Source organism: Protopterus annectens, chromosome 3.part1 (assembly GCF_019279795.1).
Source record: "Protopterus annectens isolate FY-2018-M chromosome 3.part1, PAN1.0, whole genome shotgun sequence".
NCBI classification, from domain to species: domain Eukaryota; kingdom Metazoa; phylum Chordata; order Ceratodontiformes; family Protopteridae; genus Protopterus; species Protopterus annectens.
This window is the reverse complement of record NC_056732.1, coordinates 1,798,438,213-1,798,465,621: the sequence shown is the minus strand read 5'-3', so window position 1 is coordinate 1,798,465,621 and position 27,409 is coordinate 1,798,438,213. Positions and strand designations below refer to the sequence as shown.

Genomic DNA, 27,409 nt, shown 5'->3' with positions numbered 1-27,409 from the left:
ACCAAAATGAAACTTTTTTTCCTGCTTTATTATCAAAATTGAGTACTGAACTGTTGAGTTTTGATACCATTTTGAAGGACAGAAAACTTAAAAAGTTTTCTCGTGATCTTTCAGATTATGATAAGGGACAACCGTTCAAGAATGTTAGGCATGTCCGATTTCAAGAAGGACAGAATGTTAAGAAGCAAGTTTCTAAATCTAAAAGGAAACGTCCACGTTCCATACTAAAAGGGCACAGTAATAATATTGAGTCCACTGATTTTGAGACCTCGTCTGGTACAGATACTGACACACAGTCTATCATGGATTCCCCCACCCCCAAACGTAAAAACTATGTATCCCCTTTAGGGAACACAGGGGGAGGAGGAGGAGGGGGGGTAGGAAGCACAGAAAAAGTCACCAGTCTGCAAAATTTGTTGGAGATATTGACCAAAAAATAAATAATGTATGTAACATTTCTAGTACTATACTAACAGATGAACAGATATCTCTACTAAATAAAGGTCTATCCTTTATCCCTGGCTTTTTTGTTCCAGAAGACTCATTCACTAATGACTTATTTACATTTTGTAGACTTATTAATTTAAAATTGTTTTTTCAGGAACAAGGGGACACTGAACATTCACAAATGGAAGGTTTTAGATATCATACCTCTAAATTTACTCCTCCTATGCATCCAGCTGTTAATCTCTTTTTGCGAAGTGTACTTAGTGAGTTACATTTCAAGCATAATTATGAGAGACCTATGTCTAATAACATCACTGATGGTGAAAAATCTTGTCTAGAGGAACTTGTAAATAATAAAGATTTGGTAATTATCAACGCAGACAAAGGAGGGGCAGTGGTAGTGTTAGATTGGTGTGACTATGACATTGAAGCACATAAACAACTCAATGATGCTAAATATTATACCAAAATGCCACTGGACCCCACCTTGGTTTTCAAAAAGGATATTGATGACTTTTTGAACTCTGCTGTTGATAATGGTGTTATTGATAAGAAAACACTTTATCATTTAACTATTACAGATCCTACTAGACAACATATTTACTTTCTACCTAAAATACATAAGGATCTTTCACATCCACCTGGAAGGCCCATTGTATCAGGTATGGGGTCGATAACGGAACCTCTTTCTGAATTTCTAACTATGCATCTGAAGCCGTTGTTACTATATGTAAGATCACGAATACAGGATACTACTCAATTTTTGAGTATTGTAAATGATATGCAGTTGGATTCAGATTGGTTACTCTGTACCTTGGATGTAAGTTCACTCTATACCAACATTCCACATTGGGGTGGACTTGATGCTATTGAATTTTGGCTCAAGGAATCCAAACTATACCAACCTGGGTTTAATACTCTCCTGTTGAATTTGACTGAGCATGTTTTGACTAAAAATGTTTTTTTCTATAACCAGGAATGCTACCTACAGATCAGAGGTACAGCTATGGGGGCATCTTTTGCCCCCATTTATGCTGATCTGTTCATGGCTTATATAGAACAAATTATGATTTATGACGACACTCATAATTTGTTTTTGCCAGAAATTGATATCTGGCGCAGATATTTGGATGATTGCTGGATGGTGTGGAGATCGGATATTTTATATCTTCGGGAATTTATGGAATACCTGAATGATAATATATGGGGAATACAATTTACTATTACCTATGATCGGGAATCCATTACATTTTTGGATGTCTTGGTAACTAGAAATAATGATAACACCTTGACAACTGAAACCCATAGAAAATTCCCCCAATACAATACGATTCTCCACGCATCCAGCTTTCATCCAAAACATATTGCAAAGAACATCCCTAAATCGCAATTTATTAGGATTAGGCGCAATTGTTCTGAGAATAACACTTTTGTCAATCATGCTCAGGATTTGAATAACAGATTCATTGAGCGGGGCTACTGTTCAGGATATGTGACCATGGCTCAGAATTATGCATTGGGTCTACATAGACCTAATTTACTAACATACAAAAAGAAACATACAAAGTCAGATAAACTTAGACTCACTACAACATTTGGTAGAAATACCAACAACTTTATTAAGATTATCAGGGATAACTGGAACATTTTGGAGGCTGATGTCAGAATTAAAAACATTATCCCTAATAAATGCCTTTTTTCTTTTCGTAAGGGAAAGAATTTGGCTGGTCACTTTAATCACTATAAACATCACTATGAGTCCACTTTACCACAAATATATCAAACTACTATCTTGGGTGATAGGCTTATTGGTTCCTTTCCATGTGGCCACTGTGTCAACTGTAAGCATATGTTGAAAACTAAGGAGTTCACCAGTAGGAATACTAATACAGTCTTTGACATTAGATTTTTTGCTAACTGTAACACTGATTGGGCCGTCTATTTGGCATGTTGCACCTGCCACTCATTTTATGTAGGGCAGACGTCAAGACCAGTTAAACTACGCATTTCTGAGCATCTCAGTGATATTAGATGCCATAAGAATACCAATGCATTATACAAACACACTCTCACGCATAGCACTGCCAAATTTCATTTTACCATTATTGATAAAATCATTGGTGACAGAACCATTAAGAGTGGCTGGCATAATAAACTCAACCTTAAAGAAAAGAAATGGATCACGAAACTAGGTGCACTATTTAGTCCTGGGTTAAATGATTGTTTATAAATAAAAATTGAATATATTATACATGTTTGTTGAACAAATGGTGTTCCAATATTCAGAATACATACATATGTTTATTAATTATATATATTGTCATAGCTAATGCTAATATTGTAGTATGTACTCTGATTTGTTGTGCACTCTGCATATATGCATATCTATATATTTTTGTTCAATATTGGATCATGTATAATTGGTGCTTTAATATTTGGTATATAGAATTATGTACATGTTTTACACAATATATACATAGAAACAGTCAATCATAATATGAATGTACTCAAGTCCTTAAAATAATCCATTTTTTTGAATGTATTTTCATTCATACAAAAAATTCTTTTGTTATTTATGCTGTTTGACAATCAGCACATGTTCAAAATTTTGTAACCAATCAGCATGGCTTTATCTGTTTAAATACAGCATTTCTGTTTTGGCTCCTTGTTGTACACTGAAGAAGGCTAGGTTTTTAACCATTGCCGAAACCGGTTTGTTTTTGGATGCCATTATGCTGTTTGGGTAGTTTTTATTAAACTACTCTTTTTTGACTCAGTCTACTTGCTGCTGGCTCATTTCTTGTTTTTTGAACCCCTATGGAGACAGGTAGTTGGGGAGATATGTCATTCTGCCATATAGCAGTTGTTGGCGGTCAGACAGGTAACTCTGAAACCAGTTGGTGACTGATTGTGAGAAGGATAGGTTATTGAGGACAGAGATAAGTTGTTTGTGTGGGATCATGTCAAATGCTTTAGATAGGTCTAGGAAAGTAGCAAAGGAGAGATAGCCATTGTTTTTATGCTGAAGGATAGTGTTTGTAAAGGAGAGTAAGGCAGTGGTGGTGCTATGGTTTGGTGGAAACCATGCTGAGTACTGGAAAGGAGGTTGTTAGTAAGGAGGTAGTGAGACCTGAGAGTGTATGCATCTCTCAGTATTTTGGAGAGTGGAGAGAGAATAGCTATGGGGCAGTAACTGGTTAGTTCTGCAGAGGGTCCGCCTTTGTGGAGGGGAATTATATGTAAGACTTTCCACAATGTGGGAATGTAACTTTCTGACAGAGATCGGTTAATCAAGATGGATACTGGGTAGGCCAGAGCATCAGCTGCGATTTGTAGGTATTCACTTGGGAGGTTGTCTGCTGCTAATTTGGTGGGTTTAAGTTTAGTTAAGAGTTTTTTATGTTGGAGGTAGGTACAGGAGAAAAAGAGAAGGCAGTGGGGAGATTACTAGTTGAAGGTGTGGGTTGGAGGGAGGGGTTGTGTTGTTTAGCTAGTGATAGTATGGTTTGGGTGAAGTGTGTGTTGAATGAGGTAGCAATATTTTCTGAGGAGTGAGGGATGTTAGGAGGAGGGGTACTGACTTTACCTGGGTGGAGGATGGAGTTTATGGAGGACCAGAATTGTTTGGGGCTGTGTTGTGAGGAGTCTAGGGCAGACTGGTAGTATTGGAATTTGTCCCGTTTTGTTAGCTTTATGACTCTATTGCGTAGTTCTAGGAATTTCTGTCTAGTTGCAGGGGTTTTGGTTTTTGCTCCCAGGCTTTATCCCTGTTTTTCATTTCTGACTTAGTGGTTTTCTGTAGCCATGGGGAGGGTTGTGCTTTGGTTCTGGAAAATCTTATAGGGGCATGGTAATTAAGGATGTTCAGGAAGGTAGTATTAAAAGATTCAACTGCGTCATCTATACTGAGGTACTTTAGAGCATGCCAGTTACATTCTTTGAGGGATAAGATGAATGTGAGTGGGTTAAAGTTTATTTTTTTACGTATTTGATGATAGACGACAGGTTTAGCTTGGTACAGGTATTTTTTAAGTAGGAATGTTGTGGAGTGATCACTGAGGCTATCTGATAAACAGCCTGTTATATATGACTGGGGGTTCTTACTGACTAGTATCCAATCCAGGGTAGAGTGCTTGCTGGAGTTTTATTTATCCTTGTTGGTGACTGGACTATTTGGGTGAAGCCATGAAGGTGTACATGATGGGTTGGATTGTTGCAAGAACAGGATTGCCAGTCAATATTGAAATCACCTAAGATGATAGTTTCTTGGGGAGATGGTGGGTAGACCAGCTGAGGAGGTTTTTCTAGTGGAGGGATGTTTTGGCCAGGTGGGAAGTAGCATCCAATTATGTTGATGGTTTTGTTTCGGTTAATTTTGAGGTTGGTATATATTATTTCTTCATTGCCTATTTGTGGTGCTGATGATTTTAAGATCTGGATGTTTAGATGTTGTTTAAATATTATAGCTACACCACCTCCTTTTTTGTTGAGCCGGGTCTACTCCTAGTATGCCGTAACCTGTAGGGAGTATTTGCTCACTGTTAATGTGAGGTTTTAGCCAAGTTTCTGTCAGGACAACTATATCTGGTGAGTATAAGTCTATGGTGGCATGGAGTTCATGGACTTTGGTGGATATACTTCTAATATTTAGGCTTAGTAGAAGGAAGTCACTTGGCTTTCTATTGGCTGTAATATGGGAGAAGTTGTGATTTCTAGTCAGATTATGAGGATTAGGGTTGGAGATGGTAGGGCCAGGGCTGGGTGGATGTCTCCACTTAGGGCTAGTTTTGATATGCATGAGATTATTAGTTTTCTCAGTTTTGAATGTGCTTGTTTATAAGGGAATTTTTATGATTGTTCTCTGTGGGTAACAGGTATGGTGGGAGGGTTACTATATTAAGTTGTAGGATGCTTTACGTTTGGGTAATATAGTTGGTAGAATATGTGGGGAGTGCATAGGGATGGTTCTTGGAGCTGGTGGGAGGGAGCTGTGTATAGGTGAGACATGGGTGGTGGTGTAGTAGTAGTACAGTGGTAGTGGTTGAGTGGGGAATGATGGAGCTTTGGTAGGATGTAAGATATGCAAGGAGAGTGCATGCAGTGAACTAAATGTATAGTGTGTCTTGACACCTTATAAAAGGAAGGCTGATTTTAACTACTGATCTGTTTCACGGGAAGTCTTGAATTAAAGCTTAAAGATTAGCAACTGAATACTGGAGGCATTATGAGTTGGGTTTAGCAAAGTCATTTGTAAATTTGGCAACATTAGAGTGGCAATAACTTGTATACAACTCTAGGGCTGGTCCAAGATTAATGAGGATGACAGATAAATGAGGTAGCGGAGACAATAACTTTGTTAAGATAACTAGTCAGTAACTTATGATAGAGTGTTTCTATGGTCCATATGAGGATGATACTAACTTCCTGGCTGAATTTTATAAAGCAATTAATGAAAACAAAGCAAGTATAAATGCAGTTATGATGGGGGAGGGACTTTGCTGGAGGTAACAGAACCTGGGCTAGACAGGATGCTAAAAGATAGGGACAGAAATAAAAAGCCACATAGTTGCTTAAAATGCTTATGGAAGATTTTGAGTTAGTGGGCAGATGGAGGATGATGAACCCCAAGGAAAAAATATACATGATTGTATAGGTAGCTGAGGGAGGGATGTTTGGGATTAATTTTTTTTTCCCCATTTTTTTGAATGTATTTTCATTCATACAAAAAATTCTTTTGTTATTTATGCTGTTTGACAATCAGCACATGTTCAAAATTTTGTAACCAATCAGCATGGCTTTATCTGTTTAAATACAGCATTTCTGTTTTGGCTCCTTGTTGTACACTGAAGAAGGCTAGGTTTTTAACCATTGCCGAAACCGGTTTGTTTTTGGATGCCATTATGCTGTTTGGGTAGTTTTTATTAAACTACTCTTTTTTGACTCAGTCTACTTGCTGCTGGCTCATTTCTTGTTTTTTGAACCCCTATGGAGACAGGTAGTTGGGGAGATATGTCATTCTGCCATATAACGGATTGTTGGCGGTCAGACAGGTAACTCTGAAACCAGTTGGTGACTGATTGTGAGAAGGATAGGTTATTGAGGACAGAGATAAGTTGTTTGTGTGGGATCATGTCAAATGCTTTAGATAGGTCTAGGAAAGTAGCAAAGGAGAGATAGCCATTGTTTTTATGCTGAAGGATAGTGTTTGTAAAGGAGAGTAAGGCAGTGGTGGTGCTATGGTTTGGTCGGAAACCATGCTGAGTACTGGAAAGGAGGTTGTTAGTAAGGAGGTAGTGTGAGACCTGAGAGTGTATGCATCTCTCTAGTATTTTGGAGAGTGGAGAGAGAATAGCTATGGGGCAGTAACTGGTTAGTTCTGCAGAGGGTCCGCCTTTGTGGAGGGGAATTATATGTAAGACTTTCCACAATGTGGGAATGTAACTTTCTGACAGAGATCGGAAAATCAAGATGGATACAGGGTAGGCCAGAGCATCAGCTGCGATTTGTAGGTATTCACTTGGGAGGTTGTCTGCTGCAATTTGGTGGGTTTAAGTTTAGTTAAGAGTTTTTATGTTGGAGGTAGGTACAGGAGAAAAAGAAGGCAGTGGGAGATTACTAGTTGAAGGTGTGGGTTGGAGGAGGGGTTGTGTTGTTTAGCTAGTGATAGTATGGTTTGGGTAAAGTGTGTGTTGAATGAGGTAGCAATATTTTCTGAGGAGTGAGGGATGTTAGGAGGAGGGGTACTGACTTTACCTGGGTGGAGGATGGAGTTTATGGAGGACCAGAATTGTTTGGGGCTGTGTTGTGAGGAGTCTAGGGCAGACTGGTAGTATTGGAATTTGTCGTTTTGTTAGCTTTATGACTCTATTGCGTAGTTCTAGGAATTTCTGTCTAGTTGCAGGGGTTTTGGTTTTTGCTCCCAGGCTTTATCCCTGTTTTTCATTTCTGACTTAGTGGTTTTCTGTAGCCATGGGGAGGGTTGTGCTTTGGTTCTGGAAAATCTTATAGGGGCATGGTAATTAAGGATGTTCAGGAAGGTAGTATTAAAAGATTCAACTGCGTCATCTATACTGAGGTACTTTAGAGCATGCCAGTTACATTCTTTGAGGGATAAGATGAATGTGAGTGGGTTAAAGTTTATTTTTTTACGTATTTGATGATAGACGACAGGTTTAGCTTGGTACAGGTATTTTTTAAGTAGGAATGTTGTGGAGTGATCACTGAGGCTATCTGATAAACAGCCTGTTATATATGACTGGGGGTTCTTACTGACTAGTATCCAATCCAGGGTAGAGTGCTTGCTGGAGTTTTTATTTATCCTTGTTGGTGACTGGACTATTTGGGTGAAGCCATGAAGGTGTACATGATGGGTTGGATTGTTGCCAGAACAGGATTGCCAGTCAATATTGAAATCACCTAAGATGATAGTTTCTTGGGGGAGATGGTGGGTAGACCAGCTGAGGAGGTTTTCTAGTGGAGGGATGTTTTGGCCAGGTGGGAAGTAGCATCCAATTATGTTGATGGTTTTGTTTCGGTTAATTTTGAGGTTGGTATATATTATTTCTTCATTGCCTATTTGTGGTGCTGATGATTTTAAGATCTGGATGTTTAGATGTTGTTTAAATATTATAGCTACACCACCTCCTTTTTTGTTGAGCCGGTCTACTCCTAGTATGCCGTAACCTGTAGGGAGTATTTGCTCACTGTTAATGTGAGGTTTTAGCCAAGTTTCTGTCAGGACAACTATATCTGGTGAGTATAAGTCTATGGTGGCATGGAGTTCATGGACTTTGGTGGATATACTTCTAATATTTAGGCTTAGTAGAAGGAAGTCACTTGGCTTTCTATTGGCTGTAATATGGGAGAAGTTGTGATTTCTAGTCAGATTATGAGGATTAGGGTTGGAGATGGTAGGGCCAGGGCTGGGGTGGATGTCTCCACTTAGGGCTAGTTTTGATATGCATGAGATTATTAGTTTTCTCAGTTTTTGAATGTGCTTGTTTATAAGGGAAATTTTATGATTGTTCTCTGTGGGTAACAGGTATGGTGGGAGGGTTACTATATTAAGTTGTAGGGATGCTTTACGTTTGGGTAATATAGTTGGTAGAATATGTGGGGAGTGCATAGGGATGGTTCTTGAGCTGGTGGGAGGGGAGCTGTGTATGGGTGAGACATGGGTGGTGGTGTGAGTAGTAGTACAGTGGTAGTGGTTGAGTGGGGGAATGATGGAGCTTTGGTAGGATGTAAGATATGCAAGGAGAGTGCATGCAGTGAACTAAATGTATAGTGTGTCTTGACACCTTATAAAAGGAAGGCTGATTTTAACTACTGATCTGTTTACGGGAAGCTGAATTAAAGCTTAAAGATTAAACTGAATACTGGAGGCATTGTAAAGGTTGGGTTGTAAAAGTCATTGTAAATTTGGCAACATTAGAGTGGCAATCCTTGTATACAACTCCTAGGGCTGGTCCAAGATTAATGAGATGACAGATAAATGAGGTAGCGGAACAATAACTTTGTTAAGATAACTAGTCAGTAACTTATGATAGAGTGTTTCTATGGTCCATATGAGGATGATACTAACTTCCTGGCTGAATTTTATAAAGCAATTAATGAAAACAAAGCAAGTATAAATGCAGTTATGATGGGGGAGGGACTTTGCTGAGGTAACAGAACCTGGGCTAGACAGGATACTAAAAGATAGGGACAGAAATAAAAAGCCACATAGTTGCTTAAAATGCTTATGGAAGATTTTGAGTTAGTGGGCAGATGGAGGATGATGAACCCCAAGGAAAAAATATACATGATTGTATAGGTAGCTGAGGGGAGGGATGTTTGGGATTACTGGATAGTTTTGGTAGGCCAAGGTTGCTGTGTATGTCTCTTGTTAATAAGAGTAGGGTGGTAAGCTTGTGGTGAATTTTATATTGTAAGATTTTTGTTGGAGAATGGAGGAAGGAGAAACTGGTGAATCTGATGTTGTCTTTTTTATTCATTCCTTCCTCAGCTGATGGGTTTAGATCTGATGCTAGGATCCAAATCTGATGCTTCTTCCAGAGCATAGGATTTCAGAACTCGTGAGCCACTCCCCTTTATCCATATACTTTCTCTTTTGCCTTTTAGTAATAATTTGTTACTAGGTTTATTCCTTGTAATTTTTTCTTGTAGTGTTGAAAAGATATTGAAGAAGCCTTCAGATTTCAAAAAGTGTGTTTCCTGTGGCCATAAAATCCAAAATTCTGATCCCCACAGGGAACATATCTATTGTTTGGGACTTGCCCACATGGACACAGATTGTGACATATGTGCAGGATTTAATTCCTGGGCCCTTATTGATAGAAAGAACAAAATCATCCTCAGGGTCTACTTGCTTCTAAGTCTTCTCCTTCAGTTGCTGGGGCTCAACCCCTAAGAAGCCTAATAAAAAGAGTGACTCTCTTTCTAAGGACAAGGAGACATGTAGAAGGTTTCCCCGATTGTCCTTCTACCTCGACATCGGGTCCTTCATCAGAGCCCACAAGCAAAATTTTGAAAAGGTCAGATCTCTCCTTATCAGACCTAAAGATACAGACCAAAAGATTCCCCTCAGTTCTGTACTTCCCCTTTGATGTCAGAGCCTATTTCTTCCAGGATTTCTTCACCCTTCCTCAAGCAGTTGGTCAGAAGGCACTCTAGATCCCCTTCTACTGCCTCATCTCTTTGATCCTCTAGAAGCCTATCTGAAGCAGATGTGAATAGGGTGAGGAGGACATTTCTCAGGACACAGATACAAATGGGAGTCATTTCAGCTCCAAACCCCTTGGGACTTGTGAGGCTACCTCAAATCACACCACCATTGATTTCTCCTTTTCTAATCTGTCCTTCAGTTTCAAAGCCATTGGATCCAAAATCTTTGAAGTGTTTTTCTTGGATCAGAAAATTCTTATTTCTTTGACTTCAGTAGTCTGTCTGAGTCAGCCAGCTCCAAGCACCTCAGAGCCAGAAAGTTCTTGAGGCCGAAGTGTCGGCACAGGCTCTGTAGCATTGGATTCGACTCCAAAACTTTCCAGCTGTCTATTCCCCTCAGAGCCTCAGCATTAGTTCAGGTCTGACTCCCTCCTCAAGTGGAGTGTTGCTGGAGATGAAGGGGCTGACGATCTGAGAGGGTTTAGTGTCAGATATGTCAGTTTCTGTATCTCCTAGGTGCTCTGCTTTTGAGGTAGTGGAGGGTGTCTTCTCCATTCCTAGAGAACAGACACCCCTGCCCTCTTTGGATGAGACTTCTTTGCCTCTTTCTGTTTTCCATCCTGAGCCTTGATCATTCCTTCCACTGGGACAGCCAGTCTGATATGGCCATCTGCCAAGTCATCAAGATATTACTATCTCTTCCAGCACTTCCCTGGAAAATCCCACAAGGAAGTCCTCTGGAAGAGAATGTGTAAGAGGAGGCACTTAGATTCCCCACATGAATCTCTCACTGAGAACACTTATTTTCATAAGGGGGAGGGCTCCCAAGATCTCCACCTGATGATGACTCCTTTGGAGACATCCTGGAGCTCCTTAAATAAAGAGGTGATTGGTCATCCAGTAACCCTTCCCAACAGGAATTAGTGTTCCTGGAGGCTTGCAGGTCTGGTCCATCTACCTCCTGGGTTACTCCCCAGCTGAGGAGCTTGTAGATGTCATCTCTTGGCAGATATGGAAGGAGCTGGACACCATTGAGCCAATTCCCAAGCGACCAGATAAAATTCTAGCACCTCCAAAAGACTTGTACATTGGAGTAAGGTAGTGGCTGTTGATGCCATGGTTGTTGCATCAGCCACAAGAAAGGAACTGGTGGAATAGAGTTCCTCTCTCCATCCTCCTAACAAAGAATCTAGAGCACTAGACAGATTTGGGAAGTGTGTCTATGCTTCAGCCACCTTCGATCTTAGGTGTCTGAATTATTTGGCACATTTTACAAGACTTCAGAGAGATTTGATCAAGGAGCTTACCAAATCTTTTTCAGTTTCTATGAGGAAGGGACTAGAATTTCCTCACAGCTGGCTACCCTTGAATCGATATCTCATTCATCCATGAGGTTAATCTCACACTCTGCTGAAGGTACCGCCCGAGTGGCGGGTTCAGGCATATCCATTAGAAGACATGCCTGGATGCACTTGTGTGACTTTGTGGAACCATTTAAGTCTCCTTTCGTTAATGCATCTTTTGACAGTTCTTTGCATTTTGGTCCCAAAGTGAATGATACTCTCTCCATGTGAGAATGAGACGGGAATGACCCTGTCTACTGTGGGTGCATGTTTTTCTACCTCTCAAAGGTCCTTTTCTAGAAATCAAGTTGGTAAAAAGATGTGGTTTAAAGTCCCGGGGTCCTTTCCAGGAGTCATGTGGAGATGGTTCCGCAGGCAGAGGGGGAAACTCCATTGGAAGACACCATTCTTGTGAAAGAGGTGGTCTACACAACCAAGGGTCTAGAGTTAGACATTTGTTTTCCAATAGACCCTATCACCACTCCTTAATGGAGGCCCAACTGTCCATCTATGAAGGCAGTCTGGGGTCATTTATCCCTGCACCAGAGAGCCTGGTTAGATATCACAAAAGATTCATGGATATGGAGGATAATATCCAGAGGTTATATCATATAATTTTACCAACCCTTTCCAAGTGTTTGAAAGAAAATCCTACATGTTCCACCCAGAGGGAAGCAGCTTCTCTCAAAATAAAAAAGCTGCTAGAAAAAAAAGTCATCCAAGAAGTGCCCACACACCACAGAGGATCTAGAACTTACTCAAGATTCTTCTTGGTGCCAAAAAGGACAGGGAACTTAAGACCAATCCTGAATCTCAGCAAATTAAATCAGTTTGTTCAGTATGCAAAATTCTGGATGGTCATGGTGCAGTTCATTTGGCCATTTCTGCAGAAGAATGACTGGATGTGCTCTATAGATCTTCAGGATGCGTACTATAACATCAAAATGAACAGGCACTCCAGAAGACAGCTATACTTCCAGCTGGGAGATAGTCAATACCACTTCAGGGCACTGGCCTTTGGTCTCACCACAGCCCGTGGGGTGTTCACCAGATACATGGCAGTAGTAGCAGCTCACTTAAGACTGATCAGATTCTGAGTGTTTCCATATCTTGACCACTGGGTCCTGACTGCTTCAACCAGGCATCAACTGATTCAAGCAAGGGACTGCTTACTCCAGCTGTGCTGGCATCATGGAATATCAATCAATTACAACAAATCCCAGCTCACATTGACTCAGACTGTGGAATGCATTTGTGCTCATTTGAATACAGCCACTCAGATAGCTTCCCTTTCTCTCTCTTGAGTAGAAACTATACAATTCCAGGTCAGGAACATAAATTCAGAATTCTTTTTCAGCCAGATTGATACTTCAAGCTTTGGGTTCCATGTCAATGGCAATCATAATTCTCCCACTGGCCAGGTTTCATATGAGAACTCATCAATGAACTTTATCAACCCAATGGTCCATTTTCCAACAGCCATTATCCATACAAGTCAAAATCACTCAAGGATGCAAGAATTACCTTCTGTGGTGGATCCATTCTAATCAACTCCACGAAAGCCATCCTTTTGTTTTTCCCCAGCCTAAGGTGACCATGGACGCCTGTCAGACTGGGTGGGGTGACACTTCTTGGAAGGACAGTCTAAGACACATGGTCCCCTGAAGAGTTAGGATGCATATTAATGTCCTAGAAATTAACTTTGCAGGCATTTCAAGACAGTCTTCCAACTGGGACAGTTTCAGTTCAGATGGACAATATGTCAGTAGTCTGGTACATTAGCAAACAAGGAGGAACCAGATCTTACCCTCTTTTTGTGAAGCTATGAGAGTTTGGCAATGGGCAATCTCCTCCATTCACTTGCTAATAGCAATGCACATTATGGGGAAATCCAGTGCGACTCCAGACAAGTTAAGCCGGTCCATTTTGATACCTATTGAGTGATCTCTCAATGTCAATGTGGTGTAGAAAGATTTCCCAACAGTGGGGCCAGCCATGCTGCAATCTTTTCACTTCTCCCCTCAACAACAAATGCAACCATTTCTTTGCCCTTATTCCCCCAACGGTGGAGTCACCAAGAGATGTTCATGCTTAGCCCTTTGGTCTTCTTTACACGTATCCCCCATTATCTCTCATTCCCAAATTCCTACAGAAAACATCTCTATTGAAGTGCACTGTTATCCTCCTTGCCCCTTACTGGTCTCATCAGATCTGGGTTCCCGTCCTCTGGCCTCATCTTCTACATTCATCCTGGATTCTGGATCCAACTCTAGATCTCCTGTCTCACCCGATAGGCATGACTCATCTGGACATATTAGTTCTCAAGTTGACTGCATGGTTCCTCCAGTTCCATTGATCGCTAGACAGCCCAGGCTCTCTTCCCCCCTCCATCACATTTTATTATCTTCCTATAAGACTTCCTCCAGAAAGATTTACGAGAGTAAATGGAAAAAGTTTGTTCTTTGGGCCTTAAACAAAACCTTGCACCCCTTTTCAGCACCAGTGTCATATGTTCTTGACTTCTTAGCCACAATCTTCAATGAAGGTGCTCATTTCTCTACTATTAGAGTCCAGTTAGCAGCTTCCTGTAAGCTTTGCAAAGCCTTTCTAAGAGGAACTGTACTACTTAGATCGGCATTAAACGTCCCTACACCCCCTTGGAATTTAAATATTATGCTTCAGGCCTTTACTCAACCTCCTTTTGAACCTTCAGCCAGAACTGGTTTAAATTTTTGTCTTGGAAGACCATATTCCTAATGACTGTCATCTCTGCCAGAAGAGTATATGAACTCCAAGCTCTATCTCTGAAACCTCCTTATTTAGTTTTTAACAAGGATAGGGTATCCTTATAAACAAATCCATTCTTCTTCCAAAGGTAGCTTCTGAATCCAGTATAAATCAGGTCATTAATCCCCTAGTTTTTTTCCAAATGTTTCAAACAAAGACATCCTTTGGGTGTGCAAAGATAAATAAGCTTCTGCCTTCACAGAACCAAATATTTAAGAAAATCTGAAAAATTGTTTGTTTCTCTTTCCACTACAAAATTGAGCCTAAAGTTACTTTGGCTAAATGGTCAACTGATTGTATTACATAGAACCCATTCCATTAGGTCTGTGGTGGTTGCTTCAGCTTTTTGGACTAGAACTTCCTTGGATGATATTTGTGCAGCTACAACATGGACTAATCCTCATACCTTTATTGTCCATTACAAATTGGATATGGTCTCTAGGAGAAGAGCAGCCTTTGGCTCGACTGTGCTCCGGAATATCCTTCCTTAGAGTTCTCCCAAGTCTCTGGTAGATGAGGACACTGTCCCATCACTTGAAGAATGAATGAAAATAGCATCAGAATAAAAAAGTTATTTACTCACCATAATGTTCCACCTGTGTTGTCCATTTTTGTTCTTCCACAACTCTGCACCCTCCTGCCCCCTCCTTCAATTTCATCTGGAGAGATCAAAAAGTATTGTAGGCACATCTGTTCCTAGTTTGAGCTCCAGCTTCCTTTCTTTTTATGTTTTGCCACTGTCTTTTTATATCTAGGAGAGGCAAACTCGATCTGAGGTATGTTAGGTTGTTGGGGCATTATGGGTAAATGGAGGGGCTCCAGAGATCTAAGATCCTACTCTCTGGAAGAAGCAGCCAAGTCAGATCTGATTATTGGATCTGAACCCATCAGTTGAGGAAGAATGAAAATGGACAACATGAATGGAATGTTATGGTGAGTACATAACCTTTTATTCTTTCAACTGAAGAGAATGTAGAAGTTAGGCACTGTGAATGTATGAGGAACTACAAAGCTATATACGCATACAATAGGGCTACAATAGGGCTGCTATAGGCGGAGTTCTACTGGAATTTATATAATGTCTCTGGTAAGAAGCTATTTGTGAATAATATTGCACTATGAAAGTATAAGGGATGTTGAAAATGTGAAAATTTGTGATGTAGTTAGAAGACTGTTACACACTATATTTGATGTGCAATAATTAACATAAGATAACATTTTGATTAAGGAACACAAACTTATTGATGATGCTGCTTGGTAAACAATGATTTAAGGCTATGCAATCAATGGAGGCAGTTCAAGGTTGTGGGTAATAATATATACAGTGAGTACACAGGTTGGAAGCTAAGGGGTTATGGCTGTGACCTGAAATGGAAGCTAATTGAGAAATTTAAAAGCAGTGGGGTACTGGATGGCTGAGGAATGTTGGGGGGGGGGGGGGTGAGCAGACCAGTCACTAATGTTGGGCAAGAGCCAAGAAACAGTTAATGTGCTCATGTGAACAAAGCTGAGAACTTGGGCTGCTCAGTGATCCAGAAGATCATTTAACTGTTCTAAAATAAACTAAAGTGAAAATGTACAAATACAAACTTGTGTAGGGATAAAGTACAAAGGGAAAGAGGAATGCTAAATGTCTGACTTGCCAAGCTTTTCCTGAGGGGAGGAATGTGCAATGGGTGATAGCAATCCTCCTTTAGCTAGGAGATTACAATACAGAGAGTCAACAGGATGATGCAGTGTTGGCACCTCAGATCCTGTCAGTAAGGTTCCCAACCTAAATGAAAGGGGAAAAATTAAACTGTTACAGTACTAAGGTTAGAACTGCAGTAGGAGAAACCAGATAAAACATGGAAAAATGTCAATGTACTGGCACATAAGGACACAAGTGCAGTTACAGTGATCCCAAATGATAGGGCCATATTGCATGTCACTAAATGTGGTATAGGAGTAGTACCCAAAGCAAGCAGGCATTTTTTCTCCAAAGCGAATGTGGTTTCTGTGACACTGCCTGGAGGTGGACAGTGCTTTAGGCATAGGCCAACTATGCAGCCGCCTAGTGCACCATTGTAGCAGGGGCACTTTTCCAGTAATCTGGATGGTGTAGGTAGACCAGGATGGGGGCACTGGGTGGTGTAGAGGGGCACTGTGGAGCCCTTTTGCCTAGGGCACCAGATGACCAAGGAATAACTTCTCAGCTGTCTAACATTTAAGAACAAGCATTACTGTGCCATCTTCTGTTACTACAGTCTTCAGAACACCTTGTTGCACTAGAGCTTGAAATTTCCAAGCCTTCTTTTCCCGTGTTGCTTTAAGTCTTCATTTTGTGTGTGTGTGTGTGTGTGTGTGTGTGTGTGTGTGTGTGTGTGTGTGTGTGTGTGTGTGTGTGTGTGTGTGTGTGTGTCTGTGTGTGTGTGTGCACATGTGCATGTGTGTGCTTGTGACAGCAAGCTGGAATGTTATTTTAACCTTTCTCGTACATTAGTGATTAGGAGTATTAGGAGTGTGGTCATGCAATGGAAGCAAAGTGGACTTGCCTTTGAGTAGCCTAAGAGCTAAAGAGGAGGCATGAATTTTGCCCCTCAAGTGTGTGGATTGCATGATGTTATTGGGTGGTCTCACTAGAAGGACGATTGCTGGGAAATTAGAAGCCACTACTGATAGCTAAGATGGTGAGACTTGTTAAGAAACTCTTCTGTGACATAAACTTAATGATAGTAAAATAAAGAATAAATCTGTTTTATACTGGAACATTCGTGGGTTGTCTGGATTTTGTAAAAGCAAATTATTCCTGACAGTTTTCATTACTGATTTATTCTTTTTCTGTCAAACCCCTGGATATTGTAGACTCAGATATGGAATTGCCTTGAGTTAAAGACGAAGAGTCTGCACAAGTCACTGACTATTCAGTTTGAGCCTCTGTTGAAGTGTATGAAGGAAAACAATGTGACTATTCATGGTAAGAGTTTTAATGACATTATTTCAATATGTGACACTGTTTTGGCCATTCTGTGACCATGAAAGTGCAGAAGTGTTAATTTTAAATTTTCAAAATGTGTTCTACTGAAAAGTGAAAGTCATTTTAATGTCATACTGCCCCAAATAGTGTAGAAAAGTAGGAGAATATTTTAGGAATAAGAAAGTATTTAAGCAATGAGATGGCATCCAAGACTTGTGTTATATTCTGTCACTTAAAGCCATGGCTGCCATATTCTAAGAACATGCCAAAGCTTTCTTCCTGGCCAGCCCTCAGGAGAGTGCACTGTGGCTAGAACTCTTATTACATCAGCTTGTCTTGCATTATTAGCAGGTTTTCACATCCATCACTGCAGTCTTATGCTATTAGCTGTGTACTGAGACTGACATGAGATGTGTTTTGCTAAATTTTATTCCAGGAAAAAAGTTTGTTTTTAGCATTGAAAGTTTGTGTTTTGAGATAGAGTTAACTTGCTGGTGTTTTGGATGTTTCATTAACCCACACAACAAATGATGTTTAAACTGACTGGCTGTAAATACCATTCTTTTTCTTGAGTTTAAACCACAGTATCTTGAGTGCCTTTACATTCCATCATGCTGAGCTGCACTGACCTATGCACCACCCAGAGTGGGAACAGTCCACAGCACAGTCACAAGCTATTAAAATCTATCCTGTCCATAGAGTTAGTGTTATTATATAATCTGCCCCATACATTGGTAGGAAAACCAAAGTAAAATTACATTATTGAATATATATTGTATGGGTTCCCTTTAAATCATTGAATGTTCAGAACATTGAAGTTCTGTTCATCGAGAACTGAACATCGATGTTCAGAACATCAAAGGTTTAAAGTGAAAGTGTCAGGTAAGTCAGATTGTGGAATGTTGGGCGTGTATGCAGGGCAGCAAGGTGCCCTGCATGTTGTGTGCGTGTATGCCATGTGAGTGTTGGCATTGCAGGTAGGGTACGGGAAATCTCCCATTTAGCGCTACTGCATATAGCTGTAAATGGGAGATTTCCCTTACGTCACTGTAGTGCGATCTCGGAGTTGGAATATTAAAGTAGGGGGTGTGTGGCGGGTGCAGGGGGGCATAGTGTTTGTGATTTTTTTTTTTTTTTTTTTTTTTTACGGTTCATTTTGAATTTTCGATGTACTGGTCTCAATGATCAGAACATCAATGTTCTGAACATTCGATGATTCAAAGTGAATCCATATTGTATATATGTACATAACAAATGTACAGTGCTACCCTTTTAAGAAGAAATGTACCATAATGCACTTGGAGTACTGAGTTGTTGGGCAGTTGAGTGTGAGCTACTGAAGTGCTAGCTTTGTTTTTTCTGTGCTGCATATTGTTTGTAATAAAGTTCTTTCTGGTGCTTTGTACTTGTAACAGTTTATATTTTTGTACCACTACCAGACATGGTGTCAGATTTTCTCAATGAACAAAAACCAAAAAATGCCATTACTAGTTATGAAATCATGCCACACTACACCAAGTGATGCAAAATGCTCAGAGATCATTGTTTTTATGTCTTGTTATACTGAATTTAAGGTATTTGTCATTGAATTACTGGATTTCTTGCTGACATGACTCAGCTTAATGCAGCAGAGCTGTTTGACTTCTCAAAGCCATTTTCCTGACCTGCCAGATGACAGAGATGTGCACAATTGTGAGTAACTTCAAAATTAGACAAAGTGTCTAATGAAATCCTTTATGGAGTGGGATTAACAGTAAGAAAAGTAACAATCTGTGTGGTGATGCGAGCCTGTTGAATTTTGTACCGGTGAAAATCAAATTAAAATCCAGTGTTGCTCCAACTGCAAAGGGTGCCATCACCTTTCCTGTTCAAAGAAGAAGCAGTACTGAAACAAATACAACATCCTGACATTATTGAAAGTGTCACTGAACCGACTGAGTGGTATGTTCCTATGATCCCTGTAATTAAAAAGAATGGTCGAGTGAGAATTTATGACAAAATGAAAAAGTAAAATAATGCATTTAGGTTCATAAGTTCATGGGTAGGTACTAGGCTATTAGCCCTAGGGCCTATATAAGCCTAGCCAAAAAGGTACCCTGGCTTTCACCACCCAAGAAAATTATTTTCCTGTGCCCCTGTCGAGCAGAGCCACAGAAGTGATCCCTGGGGTGAATTTGCTATTTCCCATCCAATTATCAAGATTTTTCTTAAAGAGTGCTAATGAGGAGCTCTGTTTGACATAGATAGGTAGTGTATTCCAGAGTATGGGAAGTCTGCGGGATAGGAATCTATCCCTCCAGCATGTTCTGTTTATTGTGGTGACAAGGTTTAGGTCCCTAGAGCATGTAGCTCAGAGGGATTGGGATTTCTTTAAGTGGAGTATGTCCAACAGCTCTGGGTTTGACATAGCTTTGTATGTTAGGCAGACATCGCCTCTGAGTAGGCGATATGCGACAGAGTAAAGCTGGAGTTTTTTGAGACGGTCTGCGTAGGGCATTGGTTTGAGGCCAGTGATCCTCTTTGTGAGGTATTTCTGTGGCCTTTGCAGTTGTAGATATCTTGTAAGGTACATACCAAAAGCGGCATTGTACTCTATAATGGGTCTAATGAGTGATGAGTAGAGGGGAACAATGACTTCTTTTTTTCTGGATAAGAAACCTTTTGTGATGAGGTGCGCCACGTAGAAGGATTTTTTGACCACTGTGGCAATGTGATTGTCAAAGGAGAGACCTGTGTCCCAAGGTCTCTTATCACACTTTCGGCATTAAGTAGACTACCACTTATGTGGTAGTTCATGGGTACAGAGTTTTTACCAAAGGGGATGACAATACACTTTTTGGCATTGAGCTTGAGGCCATGGCTTTGACACCAGGCATCTCTCTCAGTGAGGCCCGTTTGTAGTATGTCCACGTCATTAGGAGTTTCGATTATGGCTCCTAGTTTGCAGTCATCTGCAAACTTTGTTAGCCAAAGACCTTTTGTGTTAGCCTGTACTTCAGAGAAGTAGATACCAAACAGGAGAGGTCCCAGGACAGAACCCTGTGGTACTTCACTTGTCACTGGTCTGAAGTCTGATTTGGAGTCTGCTACTTTCACTGTGTGGGATCTATCCATGAGCCAGTTGGCAACCCTTCTTGTGACATAGGGATTTATACCTAGTTTAGTGAGCTTATCTATAATTCCAGAGTGAGGGATGGCGTTGAAAGCCTTGGCAAGATCTAGATAAGCTCTGTGAACCAACTTACCCTCATCTATGGCTTTGGTGACTGCTTCAAAGAAGTCACTCAGGTGTAGGAGACATGATCTGCTTTTTACAAACCTGAACTGGGTAGGGTCCAGAGTTTGGAGATTACCAATGTCTTTGTTTATGAGTTCCATGATGATACATTCCATGGCCTTGCAGACCAGGCTCGTCAGGCTAATGGGGCAGTAGTTCCCAGGGTCCGTCGTGGCTCCCCCTTTGTGGAGTGGGATAACTGTCGCGGTGCGCCATTCAGTGGGTACAAAGCCTGAGGTGAGGCTATGATTGAACATGGTACTTAGGTAAGGTGCCAGTTCATACTGTAGTTCATGTAGAACACAGCCTGGGATATTGTCAGGTCCCATGGATGCTGTGTTCTTGACTTTGGAGAGTGTATTTTTTACCTGTGCAGCCGTGATTACAGGAACTTTGCATTCTTCCGGTATAGAGATGGGCCTTCTAGGGGGTGAGAGGAGGGTAAAGTTAGCACTGAACCTATCTGCCAGGATGTTGGTAATATCAGTTGGTTCTGTATATTTAGTGCCATTGTGCTGTAACTCGGAGCAGATCTGAGTGTTGCCACTGAGATTCTTGACATAGCTATAGAATGCTTTGTGGTTGTCTTTAGAGGCAGTGACGATTTTGTTTTCATAACTAGCTTTGGAGGATTTTATGAGGGATCTCAGCTTCTTACTGAGGTTGACCAGGGAGTTCCTCCAGTTATGGGATTTTACTCTTTTTTTGCAACAGTTTCTTTCTTCTGTTGTAGAGTGTTTATGGCAGAGGACCACCAGATTGGCTTCCTTTTTTTGGACGCTAGCATCTTGGTTCCATTAGGGATAGCATGATCCATGCACTCGTGTAAGTGCTTATAAAGTGCATTTGTGTAGGATTCAGCAGTCGTACCTCTATTGTCCGTCTGCAATGGTGTCATGAAGTTTGCCACGTCTGTCTTAGGAAGTGTGAAGTTGGGTTTAGAGAAGTTTTTTTATGGTGGTTTCCCTAACTGGAGGATGAGGGCAGGATGTGGATGTCTAGGGTGATTAGCTTGTGGTCGGATCTGATCAACGAGGAAATGACCTCTAGTGTGGAACACCGGTTGCCCATGTTGGTAATGACCAGGTCTAGGATATTGCTGCCCCTGTGAGAGTGTGAATAAGTTGATCCAAGGCATTGGAATTTATGAATTCCAGAAAACGTTCAGCAAGAGAGTTGGTACATGAGTAGGTTTCCCAGTTAATGGTGGGGTAGTTGAAATCGCCCATTATTAGGGTGTTGAGTTGTACCCTAATACTTTCCAGTGTATCAAGAAATGAGGAGTGGGAATCCTGGGGCATGGTGGGGGGGGGTCTGTAGCAAGCTACAATTTGGATTGCAGTCTTGCCCAAAGTTAGTTGCACTTGGATAATCTCGGATGCCTTATGCTGTGCAACTAGCCTGGAGGTGTGGATATCCTTAATGAATATGGACATGCCTCCACCTTTAGTGCTTCGTTCCTGGTTAAGTAGCTGAAAGGTGTGGTATGAATTATATCCTGGTAACACGGGTGCTCTCTGGAGCTTTGAACCAGGTCTCTGTCATTGCACAGATGTTGATGTTCTCCATTTTAAGAAGTGCCTCGAGTGAGTGCATTTTGAGGTTTAGACTTCAAGCATTGAGTAGCATTACCCTCAGATTTTGCTTGCTTGTACCTGTTACGGTGGTGAATTTGTCATTTGAACTTTGCCTAAAAAAGGCACTATAGGGGTGGCAAGAGCCTTTGCCTGTATCCAGAATCCCAAGTGCGACAGGTGCAGGCCATCTCTGGCAAAGCATCGTGGTCTGTCGATCATGTCATCTGAGGCAGACAAATACTGGATCCCCTTAGAATGACACCAGAAGCTTAGCCAATTGTTGAAGTCAATCATTTTGTCCTTGTACTGTGGTATCATTCTGGGTGATGGCAGGATGCTACTCAGGGCTAGGGTCATACCTGCCTGGGCTACAAGATCAGAGAGCTCATTTATGTCTCTTTTCATGTAGTCCGGGGAGGTACATCTCAGGTCATTCACACCAACATGGACAATGACAGTGTCATATTTGTACTTGTTGTGGATTGACCTGAGTGCTTGCATTATGTGGCGGATCCTGGCACCTGATAGGCAACTGACAGTAACTTTCTCCGTGTTTAGCCTGGTGAGTGGAACATCAGTGTGCCTGACTATAGAGTCAACTATGACTAGAGCGTTGGGTACATTGTTATGTCTTATGTGCTGTGGCTGAGTGGCACACTGAGTTTGTGGGCTATGTGTCATTTGGGTTGTGTTGGTGGGTGGAGTTTGCTTGCATTTCTGCTTTGGAGGTCCCTGATGCTTGGGCAGGTTTTTATTGAAAGCCTCCATGAATGTAGGTGTGTGTTTTGTGTTTCTATGCGTGTGTTTTGGTGGTGTAGGTTTTGAGGGACTATGTGATGAGTGTGGTGTGGTGCAAGTGTTTACCTTCTCCTCTTGACTGTATAGTCCAGTCTTGGGTGAAGAGAGCTTTGCTTCGGGTTTGGCTATATAAGTGCATCTCTCACAGGTTGTAGTGTTGGATGGTAGGAGGAGAGGGTTGTCTGTGTACATGATGCAATTGTTGCATTGCCCCAAGATGCCCAGATTCATCAGGTAGACAGGAAAAATCACCGGGAGCTGACCCTTAGACATGTCTGGATAGGTGCTTATTTATTAAGTACTAAAAACTGCTTTCCTCTAGACAAGTGAGGAAAGTTGAGTGCTGCAGTAATCTGCAGCTTATTTACTGCATACAACGAGTTCTGAACAACTACTGAGTTCAAAGAAACAGATTTGAGTGCTGAAACTATAAAACTGGCTAGTTCTAAGAAACAAAGGTAAGCTAGAAGGCTTCCCTCCAACACAGAAAGGCTTGAGGGCCCAGAAGCCTACAAACAGTCTAGACCCCTTACAGGAAAGGCAAGAAACGAGTTTAAATTTTTTTTCTTTCCCAGATGGTCTCTTTGTACACAGTAGGAGTGTCTGAAATCAGAATATGATCTGACTGCACTCAGTTGAGTGAGCAAATGAGATGGGCCCAGAAGGAGTATCCAAGCATAAGTTTACAAGAGGGGCGGGCAGTTTCAAAGCCACCAAGATTAACACAAAAACAAAACCAGGGAGGGTGGGTGTGGAAGTAAAACTTCCAGTTCAGTTAATATCCAATGCAACGCAAATAAATCAATTAAAATGCTGTATTATTTGAAAAAAGTGCAGTTGAAAGGTAGTTAAATTCTCTTATATGTCCAGTTGAATACAGCTAGATCTTAGCCAGTCAAAGCTCAGATTTTAAGCAGAAAATATTCCAAAATGTACCACTTAAATAGGCATTAACAGAATATCAATGAATGAGACTACTCCCGACTGCAATTACTGTTTATGCAGGCTTCTAACAGGCAATAAAATCTAGCAAACACTAACTGAAAAAACAGAATCAAAACTTCCAGTTCAGCTAATATCCAATGCAACACAAATAAATTAAAATGCTGTATTATTTGAAAAAAGTGCAGATAAAAGGTACTTAAATTCTCGTATACGTCCAGTTGAATACAGTTAGATCTTAACAGGCCAAGCTCAGGTTTTAAGCAGAAAATATTCCAAAATGTACCACTTAAATAGGCAGTAACAGGATATCAATGAATGAGACTACTCCAACTGCAATTACTGTCTATGCAGGATTCTAACAGGCAATAAAATTGCATGAGAAAATTTGTGTGAGAAAAGTTCATACTACCTACCCTAGAAGACATTGCATTCAAGCTAGTAAATGCAAGAATGATTTCTATGCCAGATGTTTCCAGCAATTTCTGGCAGCTACCTTAGATAAAGAAATCCAAATATCACCAATGTTTAATACCATAGAGGATGATTTTGTTTCAAAATGTTACCATTTGGTAAAACGTCTGGACCTGAGATTTTTCAATATCTCATGACTTATTAGAATTTGGATTGTGCTGTTTTTATGGATGACACCTTGGTATTTGGTCTCTGATAAGCAATCACAAAATTCAGGGTTAGAGGCAGTGCTGCAAGTAATTCAAAATTCAGGTCTCAGGCTCAATGAAGATTAATTCTGCTCTAGGCAAATAGAGCTATAGTATTTGGGGCACCATTTAAGTATTAGTGGTATCATACCACATGCAAGTAAAGTCAGAACTATAACTGAACTGCATGTTCCATCTGCAATGAGATATGTGTTAGCCGTGATCAGCTATTTGGGCATTTTTTTCAGACCTTTCCACCACTCTGTCCTTGAATAGACTTGTTAAAGAAGATGTGCCATAGTACTGGGGACATGCTTAAGCTCAGACTTTTGACAAGGTCAGATAAATGCTTTTTACTTCTCTGGTACTAGCTGTGATGACCCTCCACTGGGCCAGTAATCAAGGAGCCTTAATCCTCACCACTGACACCTGTTGAGGGATGCTCACTGAAAGGATGACAGGTGTGCACACAGTATTTTCAGATGCAGCTCTCTGCATCAAGTGCAATTTCCCTTAAGAGCACACAGAGACCACAGTCAGTCCGTGGCTGCTTTCTCCATCTTTTTCCAGATCCCCAATAAGACTCCCCACTGGCACAGCTGTAGAGTTGAGTCCTTAGCCCAAGTTCCAAGCCAAGTCCTCCAACATGCTCTGTCTAACCAGTGCTTCATGTCCCTGCCCAAGTAGCTGACACACATGCTCTTGGATATTTCTGATTTTCACACACACACACACACACACACACACACACACACACACACACACACACACACACACACACACACACCTGGGAAAGGATGGAACAGGTTTACTAGCTATGCCCCATTTTGCCCAGTCTATAATTACTTTTCTCTGCCACCAGAACCACTTATCAGCTACTTTAAGGCCCTTAAAGGGTGCCCAATCTTACTGTGTAATATTAATGTTAACAGAAATGCTAGTTTGACAAAGAGCAAGACTATTAGTAGTGGCCCACACAGAGTTATAAAATAAATATGCAAGTACTCTCAAAACATAAATATCTCTACAAAGATCAGCCAAAATGAAAGGTTTAAGTGTATTTAATAATAAATAATAAAAGAGCAAGATGATACTAAATATATATTCACAAGGACATCAGAGTTCAAAAGCACAGGACATATTTAAAATAATATTGCATTATAGGATCACACAAATAAGGAAAAAAACAAAATCTAAACTAAATAAAACCAAAAAAAAAAACTCGAGACCACTGTAAAGTTTAAGTGCTTTCGTTCGTTTAATACAGAACTTCTTCTAAACTAAAATTCGCTATATTCCTGTAAATCTAAGATAGTTATACTGTTCCCTAGAAACGTACTTCATTAGAGCAAGGCAGATGTGTGGTGAATGGTTTTCCTTGATGTTGTCATGTCCAGGAAAGAATACAGAATGCCCTATCTCGCTAAGAGACTTTTTATATTCATATCTGAAATATTACTGTTGGGATAGCTTGCAGGATGACATCACTTTTTGTCATCTGACTTCTACTAGTTCCCAGGCCAAAACCCCCATTGCTAAAAGCTGGCAGCATTTAGCATCTATCTGTAAAAATATACAGACAAGGGCTTCTCCTCAGATTTCTGTCAGATGCTGAAAGACATAAACCAATTGCATTCCTTTGTGCTTTCAAGACTAGTAATTAGTTCACCCTAAAGACAATACAGAGTTTTCTAGTACAGACATCGTCTCTCTAGCTGCATTGAAAACTTGAGAGATAGCCTCTTTATTGCATAACCTATAAAGTAATTTAATTTCACATATTTTTTTCTAAAGTTTGCTGGACTGAGGTTAACCACCAGTTTCCACTGTTAAAATATATACATTTAAACAGTTACAGTAGTGCATGTACATTTCTGTTGTCTTCCAGTAGTTGTGTTTTAAACACAGCACTTTACAAATACCTTTTCAACACAAACATCTGTACAGAGCAGTTTGATATACACAACATGCAGTTCTAATACATTTGCAAGTATCTTATTATAAATCAATTCTATATTCACCAATGACATATAGTTATTTACAAAATTCCAGCTAGGTGTGCTGGCAGTATCTCCGTTACTCACACTAGCATTCGACGATTTCACTAAACAAACTATAGTGAGTGCAGATGCTAGTAGCTATGGTCTAGATGTTGTACTTCTAAAAAGGAATGCACATACATTACATCCCATAGCTTATAGCTCCAGAATGTTGAGAGATACAAAGCAGAGCTGTTCACAATTGAAAAATAATGTCTTGTAGATGTGTAGGTATGTGAGAAATTCTCTAGGTACCACTTAGGGTGCTAGAGTTCCCAGCTTCAGACAGAGTAAAAGCCACTACCTCCATTAATCAACTCATATGAGCTTGACAGTGTTTTCTAAGTAGTAAAGACTGTTAATGAGACTGAGCAAATTAAACAGAAGAGCTGTGTATGTTGCTAGCAAATAACTGGTTGCAGCAGACATGTTGCCTAGAAGTCCCATATGCGCCCATACATTGTCTGAGACTGAAACTGATGTAGTAAACTATCTGTAAAGCATAATAATAGCATGGTATGTGGCCATCAGAAAGCAAGAAAAGCTAAAACCAATCAGCGAAATCCTGAGTTGCAAGCAGTTGTCCTGTATGTGAGTGATGGGTGGCCATATCATTGGACACAAACTGAGCAGATCATGCACAAAAACGTATTAAGCAGTCAGAGCACAATTATTCGAGTGTGATGGCTTAATGCTGCAGTGTCAAAACAGAATTGCAGAATCTGTAAACCAGTGAACAGAGGTGCTATAACAGATTCACAAAGGTCATGAAGGACTCGATAAATGCAGAGAATGAGGCAAAATGCCTACATGCTGGCCAAGTATCAACCAAAGCATAGTCTAATTTCCAAGTGCTCATTTTGTATTATGCATTTCAGAGACATAAGCCATTAATACTGACATCATTGCCAAAGC

The 27,409-nt window shown here is 40.6% G+C and overlaps 1 protein-coding gene across 1 annotated transcript in view; it reads left to right on the top strand.

Moving 5' to 3' along the window:
* Positions 1-27,409, top strand: part of LOC122798681 (nuclear GTPase SLIP-GC-like) — a 1,112,600-nt gene that overhangs the window by 653,986 nt on the left and 431,205 nt on the right. Inside the window, exon 7 of the mRNA XM_044067773.1 lies at positions 17,088-17,199. Coding sequence (XP_043923708.1) covers positions 17,088-17,199 — 112 coding nt within the window. The remainder of the gene's footprint in view (positions 1-17,087; positions 17,200-27,409) is intronic.